Source organism: Eubalaena glacialis, chromosome 11 (assembly GCF_028564815.1).
Source record: "Eubalaena glacialis isolate mEubGla1 chromosome 11, mEubGla1.1.hap2.+ XY, whole genome shotgun sequence".
Taxonomy (NCBI): Eukaryota; Metazoa; Chordata; class Mammalia; order Artiodactyla; family Balaenidae; genus Eubalaena; species Eubalaena glacialis.
In genome coordinates, this window is record NC_083726.1 from 3,354,919 (window position 1) to 3,367,108 (window position 12,190).

The 12,190-nt window shown below is 49.0% G+C and overlaps 1 protein-coding gene across 2 annotated transcripts in view; it reads left to right on the forward strand.

Moving 5' to 3' along the window:
* The window catches only part of CERK (ceramide kinase), a 50,257-nt gene that overhangs the window by 21,777 nt on the left and 16,290 nt on the right, over nucleotides 1–12,190 (forward strand). Inside the window, exons 2-6 of one of the 2 annotated variants that reach the window (XM_061205521.1) lie at nucleotides 1,388–1,501; nucleotides 2,194–2,316; nucleotides 7,351–7,476; nucleotides 9,369–9,432; nucleotides 11,680–11,825. In XM_061205521.1, coding sequence (XP_061061504.1) covers nucleotides 1,388–1,501; nucleotides 2,194–2,316; nucleotides 7,351–7,476; nucleotides 9,369–9,432; nucleotides 11,680–11,825 — 573 coding nt within the window. The remainder of the gene's footprint in view (nucleotides 1–1,387; nucleotides 1,502–2,193; nucleotides 2,317–7,350; nucleotides 7,477–9,368; nucleotides 9,433–11,679; nucleotides 11,826–12,190) is intronic. The other variant, XM_061205522.1, reaches the window with a different exon arrangement.

Below are 12,190 nucleotides of genomic sequence, written 5' to 3' on the forward strand. Positions count from 1 at the left end.
GACATAAGGGGTTTGCAGAACGGGGTGCAACACTGACCTGCAAACGTGAAGGGACACGCGGCAGCGTGCAGAGGAACATGGCCTCAGGGTCAGCGGGCGAGGGAGGCTGACAGGAACCTGTTTCGTGCTGGACCCCTCTCACCCTGATCGGGTAGCTTCCAGAACCCCTCCCAGTTTGACACGACGAGCCCTGTGTGTTGTCGTGAAGTTCAGGCTGAGCTCCTGGCCCAGCAGACGGAGGGGCCGATGGAGGCGGTCACTCGCCAAGTCCTGCTTTGGAGGTCCCCGCCCCAGGCCCAGACTCACCCAGGACGGCCTCCAGCCAGACCCCAGGATTCTGTTGGTGTCATTCCTCAATCGACTAGGGATGCAGATAGTGTTGATGTTTTTTTCACGTCCCCATGGATCTCTGTCCCTTTTTCGAGAAAATAATTGTGTTTCACCACATCTGTTACCTGTAACAGCAGTGCGCGTATAAAATAGTATATCCTCCTTACCTATTTTTGTTTTTCTTCTCACCAAAGCAGCAGATAAAGCTTTGGGTGAGCTGAATGTAGCAGAAGGTGGGGAGAGCTATACTGCAGGTTTCATAGCCAACCTGGGGCCTAACCAGGAACTGCCATGCTCGTCTGTGTAAAGGCAGATGGTGACTCCCACCAGCCGTCACCGGTGGGCTTTGGGAACGCAGCCTGTCCACACTGGGGGCTTGTCTTCCAACTTCTTTGCTTCCCAGTTCCTGTGCTGTCCTCGGAGGGTTCTTTCTGGGCCCCACTTGCCGTTACAAGCTGTCACCTCACGTTTCCCACAGCTGTTTGTGTCCGGCCTTACCTGGAGGCCTTACCTGGTGGCATCTGCAGGCCCGCAGTTATGACTGGGTTTCCCATGGTAGAGGATGTCCTGTGCTGTCATCCCTACGTCCACCCAAGTCTCTCCTTTCTCCTCCTGCATCCTAGTGGGTGGTTGGACCCACCAGGCCTTTCTAGAGCCCCCTACCTGCCCCCGCCCTGCCTTGGTGTGGCCCTGACTCACCTGCACACTCTGTGGTCCTGGGTCTGTTATGTGCGTCTTTCCCACTTGATTTCTGAGCCAGACTGAACACAGGCACTGGGTCTTAAACATCTTTCCCCAAATTTAATACAGGAGCTGGCCTGGAAAATTCACAGCCTCCATTTGGTGACTGTGGATAAGACAGCCCATCTTCTGATGACATAGAGTTTCCCAAACTTATTTAGCTCTGAATTTTAAAATTACGTATAACTTGTCCTCTTCCTTTTGGATGGCTGATGAATTTTAAAGCAGAATGTTTCCCAGCACTTTGGAGTGGCATTCCTTGTGTTCACGTGAATTCCGTGAACCCTCTTGACGTGAGAATGTGGTGTTTTTACAGATGCCTGCTCTGTGCCTATTTCCGAGATCATCACCGTTGAAGAAACAGACGTTAATGGGAAACACTACACCAGTGGAAAATGGCAGAAAATGGAAAAGCCTTATGCTTTCACAGGTAGTGTGGCCTGAATGTTCCTCAGTAATTCCATGCAGGTTACATGAAAGGGAACTTTTTTTGTCACTTGTTTAACAAATTCATTGTGTCCTTGGTTTATCTTTATAGAAAGGTCCTTATATCATTTTTTCCAAGCTGTACTTTTATTTATTTTTTATTTATTTTTGGCTGCGTTGGGTCTTCGTTGCTGCGTGTGGGCTTTCTCTAGTTGCGGCGAGCGGGGGCTACTCTTCGTTGTGGTGTGCGGGCTTCTCCTTGCGGTGGCTTCTCTTGTTGCGGAGCACGGGCTCTAGGCACGCGAGCTTCAGTAGTTGTGGCTCACGGGCTCTAGAGAGCAGGCTCAGTAGTTGTGGCGCATGGGCTTAGTTGCTCCGCGGCATGTGGGATCTTCCCGGACCAGGGCTCGAACCCGTGTCCCCTGCATTGGCAGGCGGATTCTTAACCACTGCGCCACCAGGGAAGTCCCAAGCTCTACTTTTAATATTCATTTTTTCTTATTTTTTATTGTTTTTTTAACATGGGTTAAAAGAACTGAGAATTAGGATCTTTTCCCTAATATACCTTGGAAGTTACTAGTCAGAAGAAAAGGGGACCATTGGGGCGCTTTTGAGTGTGAACCTGGGGTTAGTGTGAGGGGAGCGCGTTCCCCGGTCCACAGGGCCGCGAGCTCACGGCGTGTGTTCTCTGTGCAGTGCATCGTGTGAGGAGGGCCCGGCGGCACCGCTGGAGGTGGGCGCAGGTGACCTTCTGGTGTCCTGAGGAGCAGCTGTGCCACCTGTGGTTGCAGACCCTCAGGGAGCTACTGGAGAAGCTGAGTACGTGCGTGGTTTGTATTCGGCACAGCTCCCTGTAACCAAGGTGGATGTGATGGGTCGCTGTGGCTTTTGAACGCTTTACTGATTAGAGGACCACGTAGTGTGGTGCCCAGAGCCTGGCCCCCAGGGCGCTGGCACCTTCACTTACAGCCGCCAGGCTCGCGGCAGTCCCCTTGGCTCTCTGAGCCTGGGTTTCTTTTCCTGGAAAATGGGGTGATAATGCCTGCACTCGCAGTGAATGGAGAATTAAACCAGGTGCCTGGGGAAGGCATCTCTGTCCCCCTGGGGTGTGTCTGAACATCTGAGCTGTGAGTTATTGCTGTGCAGCCAGAGTCTGTCTGTCACACTTAACGGTAGGTGTCAACTCATTTTGTATCTGGAACACTATTTCATGTTGTTTGGGTATAATCTTTTTTTTCTTTAAATTGAAGTATAGTTGATTTACAATGTTGTGTTAATTTCTGCTGTACAGTAAAGTGATTCGGTTATACATATACATATATTCTTTTCCATTATGGTTTATTACAAGATATTGAATATAGTTTCCTGTGCTATACAGCAGGACCTTGTTGTTTATCCATCCTGTATATAGTAGTTCGCCTCTGCTAATCTGTTTGGCTATAATCTTAATACACAGTCTTGACAACTCAGTGCAGACTTCAGCCATAGAAAAGAAAGAGCATGTGTTTAGGTTGGTTTTATATCTTTTAAAATTAATTTGGCATCTAGATAAAAAAAAGTGAATTATAATTTGTTTGAGGAAGGTATTTCCCACACAGCAGCTTCAGAGAGACTTCCTGGCTTGGAAAAGCACGTGTTCGGCTTAGCATCTGGGCGGCGGGACTTGGATTCTGCGTTTCGCCGTCTGATTCTGTGGGACGGGATGGGGTGTTTGCCACCCGCCGTCCATCCAACCAGTGCATCCTGACCTTTCCTTCCATCTCAGATCGCTGGCGCTCTGTCCTCTGCTTGTCCGCTGGACTTCTGAACGAGTCTGGCTGGGAGGTTGCCTCAGTTCCTCTACCGCCACCTCCCCCCTCCTCCTGACCCTCCCTCTTCATCCTCACCTGCTCTCTCCCCTCTGTCCTCCGGTTGTTTTCATGAGACTTTGAGTCTTTGGATCAGGATGATTCTGGAGGTTCAGACTCCAAGAGAAAGCCCTCTGAACCTGCCCCCCCACTGAATAATGGGACTTTTTTCACAGAAAAACCTATACAGTCGTGCATCTGCTATAGTCTACTTGTACCTAAAAATATTCTATAATTCAGTTTTTTCAGCTGCTCTGTCACTTTGTGTTACTACTGAATGTTTAACTGAAGTATAACTAGACACAAAGACGTTCTCACACACTGAGCGCCCTTGGGTAACCCGCACACAGATCAGGAGACAACGCTGCCAGCCCCCTGGAGCCCCAGGACCCCTGCCATCGCTCCCCAGAGGTGACGATCACCTGACTTCAAACACCTGGGTTCGTTTTGTACTCATGCGGTCGGATCCCAGCCGACACTCCCGTGTCTGGCTCTCCGGCAGCTTGTCGTCACGTGCGGGGCGGGTGGCCCGTTCTCTGGACTGCATGGTGTTCCAGGGGATGAGTGTCTGGCCGGCTAGGCAGCCCTTTTACCGTTGATGGCCACTGGATGGCCTCCTGGCGTGGCCGCTGTGAGCAGAGCTGTTCTGAACTCGCCCGCACGCGTCTCCTGGTGCACGCGTGGGACTGGACTTGCTGGGCTGGTGGCGTGTTTGAGCCTCGGTGCATGCGGCCACACTGCCTCCCGAACTGGAGGTCCCGGGGCCACGCCCCCCAGCAGGGGGCCGGAGCTCTGCTGGTCCCACACCTTAACCACACCTTTAAAATTGTAGTTACTCTGGTGGGTGTTAGTAGTCTTGCATTATGGTTTTGATTGGCATTTCCCTGATAGGAATGCATTTCTCACCTTCACTGGCTCTGTTTGTGGGCCATTTGGAGATCCTCTTTTGTGAGGTGTCTGTCCAAGTCTTTTACCCATCCTTCTTTTGGGTTGTCTGTCTGTCTAAATGATGTGTAGAAATTCTTTACATATTGTAGATCTGAATCTTTCATTGGATTTTTGAATTACAGATGCCGTCTCCCAGTGGATGGCTTGTGTTTTCACTCTCTTCATTCCATTCTTTTGATGGACATTCTTAATATTTACGTAGCTCTGTTTATCTTTTTTAAAAACTCTGTGGCTAGTTTGTGTCCTATTTAGGACAGCTTTTCTGCTCCGAGGCCACGAAGATGGTTTCTTCTCAAAGCTTTGCTCTACCTCTCGCTTTGAGAGCTGCAAAGTCCCTTTGGAAGTGATGTGTGTATGCAGCGTGAAGTAAGCGGTCAAGGTTCACGTTCCTTAAATATAGATATCTGCTTCACCCCGTGCCATCTATGGGAAAGCTTGTCCTTTCCCCACCGCACTGTGGTGCTATTATTTTGTTTTTTATTTATTTTTTGCTCATATATAGACATTTAATTGGATTTTGTATTTCACCTTGCATCCAATGACCTTGCTAAATTCATTGATTAATTTTAATTGTTTGATGATTCTTTTTGTCAACTGTGAATAACGACTGTTCTGTTTTTTCCATCTCAGTTCTTATGCCTTTTTCTTTCTTTTTCTTACCGTTTTGCCCTGGTTTGGACCTCTAGTGCAGCGGGGAGGGTCTTAGTCCTGATCTTGGGGGAATCTTTTCAACATCCCACTGTCGAGAATGATGTTTCTTAGGTTTTTGTTTTTGTTTTTGTTTTTGTTTTTTGGCCACGCTGCGTGGTATGCGGGGATCGAACCACGTGCCCCCTGTAGTGGGGGCAGAGTCTTAACCACTGGGCCACCAGGGAAGCCCCAGGTTTTTTTAAGTAAGTTTTTAAAATCCAGATTAAGGAAGTTCCTTTCCAATCCTAGTTTTCTGAGAATTTTTAAAAATCATCATTGGATGTGTAATTTGATAAGTGCTTTTTCTGCATCTATTGAGATGATTGTATGATTTTCTTCTTTTTGAGTTAACGTGTTGAAAACCATTGGTTTCTCCTTGTATTTTGTATAAAAGCCTTTGGTGATGATGTATTGCCCTTTTTGTGCATTTCTGGATTTGACTTGACGATATTTTGTTTAGGATTTTCTCACCTAGGCTCAGGGGAGAAATAGACCTATGAGTTTCCGGTCTGTAAATTTGCTTGTCTGGTTTTGCTGTCAAGCTTACAGTGGTCACGTACACAGAGTTGAGAAGCGCTTCTTTCTTTTCTGTCGTGTGGAAGAATTTTTATAATGTTGAGGCTACTTTTCCCCTTAAATATTTGGAAGCATTAAGTGGTGATACCATCTGGGGTTTTCCTTGTGGGAAGGCTTTTATTAGTGGCTTCAGTTTCTTTATTAGATATCAGACTATTCAGATTTTCTATTTATTCTGTCACTTTTGGTAAATTGTATTTTTTGAGAAATGTGTCTCTTACATAAAAATGTACAAATTTATTGGCATAAGTTTAATAAATCCTTTCAGTTTCCTTGTAATATTTGTAGGTTCTGAAATAATGTCCTCTTTCTCATTTCTGATATTGTTAATTTGTGTTTTTTCCCTTTTCCTTTTTATCAGTTTTATTAGGGACTTATCAATTTTATGAATCTTTTCAAAGAATAGACTTTTGGCTTTGATTTTTCTCTATTGTGTATTGCCTTCAATATTTTATTATGAAGATTTTCAAACATACAGAAAAATTGAAAAAAGTGTACCGTAGACATTCATACACCCACCACCTACATTCTGCAGTTGTTAACATTTTGCTGGTTTTGCTTTGGCTGTGTCTCTCTGCCCATCCATTAGTTAATGGTACGTTTGCTGTGTTTCCAAGTAAGTGACAGACATCAGGGCATGACCCTTCAGACACTTCAGCAGGTGTGTCATTACCTAGAGGTCAGTATTTGTTTTCAGTTCGGAGGTAGAATTTACATACAGTGAAATGGACAAATGGTAAGTGTAAATCAATGAGTTTTGAAGCATACGTGTACCCGTGTAACCCAGACCCTGTAAGACTTAACATCACCCCAGTTTCCTCGTGACCCTCTCCGGCCAGTCCAGAGACGACCACCAGTCTGATTGTTTCTTTTCGTCATTGTTGCCACGTGTTAGTTCTGCCACATAAATGGAATCATGTAAAAGGGGCTGTTTTGTGTAATTCTTCCATCTCTCAGCATCATGCTTTTGGTATTTATTCATGTTGGTTAAGTGTCTCAGTGGGCTGTTCCTTTTCGTTGCTGAACGACACTCCTTTGGTCACATTCTGTGTATCCAGCCGTCAGTTGGTGGACACCTGGGGGGGGTCTCCACGTTTCGGCTGCTGTGAATGGCGCTGTTGTGAGCGTTCATGTGTGGGATTCTGTGTGGACCCAGGGCTTCGATTTTCTTGCTACTTTTATTGATTTGTTGGTTAAATTTGGTTTTTAAGTATCAGAATCTACTTGAACCGACCCAAGCAGAAACGTGGAAGTTGCTATAAGAAAACAGGGTGTTTCAGGAGACCTGGGTGTAGGCGGTTAGCCGGGCCTCTGGAAGGGACATCCTGCCGTCCTTCCGTCTCTCTGTCCGTCTCCAGATTGAGCGTTCCCTGTGCCTGTCAGTCTGTCTTTCTCGCCCAACGCTCCATGCTGTATATCTATTTCTCTCATTTTCTGAAGACTCACTTTCCTTCACATGAAGAAGAATAAGGCTGCTGCTTCCAGGATTTACCCCCTGTAGGACTCCTCATCAGGAGAGAGCGTCCTTCTCTGCCAGGATTCTGATGAATCCCCGGGGCTGCCATCCCCCTGGCCGATGTGCAGAGCACCTGCCTGATCTCACAAGCTGTGCTTTTCTCTTTTCAGAGATTAGTAAACTCTTGAGCACCGTTCTTTACCTTAAAAATGCTTTTTGTCAGATAATACTAAGCAGAGCTCTAGAACCATTGTGGTTTGAGTTTGTTCAGTAACACAGTTCTTCATTTTGATCACTTACATTCATTGTGACTTACACGGTGTTGCTGTTTTGCAGCATCTAGACCAAAGCACTTACTGGTGTTCATCAATCCGTTTGGAGGGAAAGGACAAGGCAAGCGGATCTATGAGAGAAAAGTGGCGCCGTTGTTTACACTGGCCTCCATCACCACCGAGATCATTGGTAAGGCGCAAAGTCTCTGTAGAAGTAAATTTGAGAATGACTCAGATATGGTCACTAGGGAAGATTTTTATTGTATTAAGATTTTTTTTTTTTTTTGGCCATGCTTCGCAGCTTGCAGGATCTTAGTTCCCCAACCAAGGATCGAACCCGGGCCTCAGCAGTGAAAGCGCAGAGTCCTAACCACTGGACCACCAGGGAATTCCCCATATAAGATTATTTTAACAAACTGAAATGTTGGGGGTTTTGGCATACCAGAATGAGAAGAATAAAAAGTAAAGAACGTAGGCTGTTCTAGCCAAGTATTAGCATATAAAGCACTCAGGAAAAACACTAAGGATAAAAGGACAAAGATTATGGACAGAAAATTCTTGCAAGAGATACAAGCAATTAGTAAGGCTTAGAAATCATTTCACCAGTAAGTGGTATTTTTAAGAAACACGATGCAATGCCACATTTGCGGTACCGAGTTTCAGAGCAAGTTCTAGATGCTGGGAGGGTGTAGGGAGACGGTTTCTCCCTTCAGAGATTTCAGGGTTTTGTGTAAACTTATTAAAGGGCCACTTGGCAGTGCGGGTCAGGATCCTCAAAAAGGAGGGGGTTTTTGTCCAATCTTACAGTTTTCTAAACTTTCCTGAGAAAACCATCAGCTCTACACAGAGGGCGAGGTACACAGGTGTCCGTTGCCTCATTTTTATAAAAGCAAAACACTGGAAACCACTTATACCCCGGAACAGGAAACATAAAGATAAAATTGTGGTAAATCTGAAGAAATAGTATGTAGCTCTTTAAAATGGTCTTTACAAGGAATTTTTAATGATGAAAAAGGGATTGTGATAAGACGTTGGGAAAACAAGGACACAAAATTGTGTGTACAAGTGAATTTTAAGAGAGTTTTTGTTGGGACTTCCCTGGTGGTCCAGTGGCTAAGACTGCACGCTCCCAATGCAGGGGGTCCGGGTTCGATCCCTGGTCAGGGAACTAGATCCCACGTGCTGCAACTAAAGATCCGCATGCCACAAATGAAGATCCTGCACGCGGCAACGAAGATCCCATGTGCCGCAACTAAGACCCGGTGCACCCAAATAAAAATATTAATAAATTTTTCTTTTTTAAAAAAAGAGAGTTTTTGTTACAGTGAGTATACAGACTATGGACTAACATTTTCTTTCTTCTACATTTTGGTATATTCCAAAATTTTCCAAGTTCCTTGGATAATAAGGGAAAACTATAAAATAGAAGATGTAATCTCTTCCCAAAAAAGTTATTATTTGTTGGCAATTAAATGCCAAGAATGTGGGGCTTCCCTGGTGGCGCAGTGGCTGAGAATCCGCCTGCCAATGCAGGGGACATGGGTTCGATCCCTGGTCCGGGAAGATCCCACATGCCGCAGAGCAACTAAGCCCGTGCGCCACAACTAATGAGCCTGCGCTCTAGAGCCCGTGAGCCACAACTACTGAGCCTGTGTGCCGCAACTACTGAAGCCCGCACGCCTAGAGCCCATGCTCCACAACGAGAGAAGCCACCACAATGAGAAGCCCGTGCACCGCAACGAAGAGTAGCCCCCGCTCGCCGCTGCTAGAGAAAGCCTGCGCGCAGCAACGAAGACCCAACACAGCCAAAAATAAATAAATTAATTAATTTTTTTAAAATGCCAAGAATGTGATGTCCTACCCAGTAGAGTGTATTCTGAGAGGTCCTGTTCCCCTGAGGTCAGCATCCCTGTCCGTGAAAGGAATTTGGGTAAGATCAAAGGAGGGCTTTCTTACAGGAAACCCTCCTGCAGATTTTATAGGACCTCATTTTAAAAGCATGGTTTACTTGCCTTTCATTTTAAAGAGGATTCGCAGACTTGAGTGTAAACTCTATAATGTAATATGTTTTTTTCCCCACAGTTACTGAGCATGCTAATCATGCCAAGGAGAGTTTATATGAGCTCAATATAGACAAATATGACGGGTAAGTAAGCGTCTTTCATCTGACTAATAAATAGTAAATTCTCATCAAGTTTTACCCATCTGTCTTCATTTTATTCACTCCCTTTCCTTACACCTTTTTTCCTAGTTGTAGAAGTAAAATAAACCTTCTTCTCCTAGAAAATTAGGAAAGGCAGAAAAGTTCAGTCATGTTCTTCTCCTTGGAAAACCACCGTGTAATAGTTTTGTTTTCCTTTTCAGTCTTACCACCTACGTACAGAAATTTTTTCTGTATCGTTTGAAAGTATGTTATAGACATGATCAGCTTTCATCCCTAAATACTTGTGTGTATTTCCTAAAAGCAAGGATATTCTCTTACAGAACTAAAATGCAGTGATCAAAACCAGGAGATTAACACTGATACGAGTGCCGTGACCCATTTGCTGTCCTTATCGGACTCTGCCCGCTGTCCCATTACTCCCTAAGGCAGAAGAGCCCTGGATCATATGTTGCCTTCAGACTCAGTGGGTGTGTCTCTGGTCTCCCGTAACCCGGACCAGATCCTCAGCCTTCTCAGTGTGGCTGAATTTTGAGAGAACAGGCCAGTGCCTTTGCAGCATGTCCCTTGGTTTTGGGTCTGTCTGAGGTTTCCTCTCGGTCAGGACCTGCTTGTGTGTTTCTGGCTGCGACAGCACAGAGCAGGTGCTATGCGCGTCCCTGCAGGAGGCACCGGCCCCGAGTGTGACTCTGCATCTGTGTTGCGTCTGTACCTGCTGGCATGTCAGCTCCTGGAGAGCCGGCCTCCTCTGCCTTGTGCGCAGCTGTCCCCAGCGCCTGGCACAGGGCTGGCGCGCGGCAGGTGCTCGGCGAATGAGCAGACGAGGCTGGGGAAAGGTGGTGAGGATCCCCGGAAAGCTTGTACGTAGATGTCCTATAGGCTCGGGTGTTTTGGAAAGATACTTTTGTTTTAATTTATTTATTTTGTTTATTTATTTTTGGCTGCGTTGGGTCTTTGTTGCTGCGCCCGGGCTTTCTCTAGTGTGGCGAGCGGGGGCTACTCTTCATTGCAGTGCGCGGGCTTCCCGTTGCGGTGGCTTCTCTTGTTGCGGAGCACAGGCTCTAGGCACGCGGGCTCAGTAGTTGTGGCTCTTGGGTCTAGAGCGCAGGCTTAGTAGTTGTGGCGCACGGGCTTAGTTGCTCCTTGGCATGTGGGATCTTCCCGGACCAGGGCTCCAACCCGTGTCCCCTGCATTGGCAGGCAGATTCTTAACCACTGTGCCACCAGGGAAGCCCCGGAAAGATACTCTTGAAAGCTGCGTGGCAAGTAGCAATGAGGATTGGACCCAAGGAGGCTGCCAGAGGTTATGGGTCTTGGGCAGGAGCTGGCTGGACAGTGGCAGAGGCAGAGGGGCTGCTCTCCAGGACGTGTGGGGGAGAATCGGCTGGTCCCCGTGACCGAGTCCTCACCAAGTGTCATCAGGCAATGAGATGAGCGGAAGCAGGTTTTGGTGTGGGGGATGTCAGTGGAGCTGTGGGCCCCCTCCAGTCGGGTCAGCGTGAAGGCTGGGGGGCAGCCAAGGGCTGGACGCCAAGCTTTGTGACCAGGCGCGGCGGCATCCTGAGTGTCCCTGCGCCCCATCCCAGGGCCCCAGGAAGGCTCTAGGGTCTCAAGTGGGTGACTGTGCCGCTGGGGACCTCAGGCAGTGTGAAGAGCCTCCCTGGAGGGAGGGTCAGGGAGGTGGATTAGGGTCACACGGCGGGAGTGGGTCTTGAGTGGGGGAGGGCTGGGGGGAGCATCAGGGAGGGAAGAAGCCACGTGTCACCTGCCCCAGAGGCCGAGCTCCTGGAGACCTTGTTCAGGGGCTGGAAGGCAGAGGGGGGACGCCTGTTGAGCTCATGTTTTGTCTGCCTATTTTTCGTCAGCCTCGCCTGCTAGGGAAGGAAGGGGCATTCTCTGCAGCTTGGCCCCAGGCCCTGCCCTTCACCTGGTCCCCCAGGCCCTGCCCTTCACCCGGTCCCCCAGGCCCTGCCCTTCTCGACCTGTCAGAGCCTGGCCGTGTGGCTGCGGCGGGCATCAGGAGCCTCTCCCTGCAGGGCTTGGACGCAGACACAGAGGGTCTGAAGAGGTCTGCCGCAGGAGCGGGGAGTGAGCTGAGATGGGTGGGGACTGTGCCGGCCGACGGGGCACGGGCACAGCTGCGGCCTGGGTGGCGGCTCGGAGGCCAGGGCAGGAGGGAGCTGGCGGTGCGGGGCGGGTGCTGAGGGCCTGACGCCTGTGCTCCTCCTGCAGCATCGTCTGTGTGGGCGGAGATGGCATGTTCAGCGAGGTCCTGCATGGCCTGGTGGGCAGGACGCAGAGGGACGCCGGCGTGGACCAGGACCAGCCCCGGGCGACGCTCGTGCCCAGCCCGCTGAGGATTGGTATCATCCCTGCGGGTACGCGGGCCGGGAGGGGTCGCCCTTGGGTTTTCCTTGAGCCTCATCCCTTTATTTCAGGCGAGCTCTTCTCTCCACGCACCTGACACAGGACCGCTGCTGCGTGCGGGAAGGGGTCCTGCCGTCCCCCCCCGGACGCCTGCTTCCTGCCAGGCGCTGGGGGCACGGTCCTGGCTCTCGAAGGGATGGCCGTTTGGCAGTGGGGGGGGGATGGGGGAGGCCCAGAGCACAGTGCAGGAGAAGGGGAGCCTGGGGAGCAGGCGGTGTCCTGGAAGAAGTGACTGGTACCCGGGGCCGGGCGTCAGGGCGGGAGGCCTCGGGGTGTGAGCGGGACAGGGGCCGGCCGTGCCGTGTCCTGAGGTGGC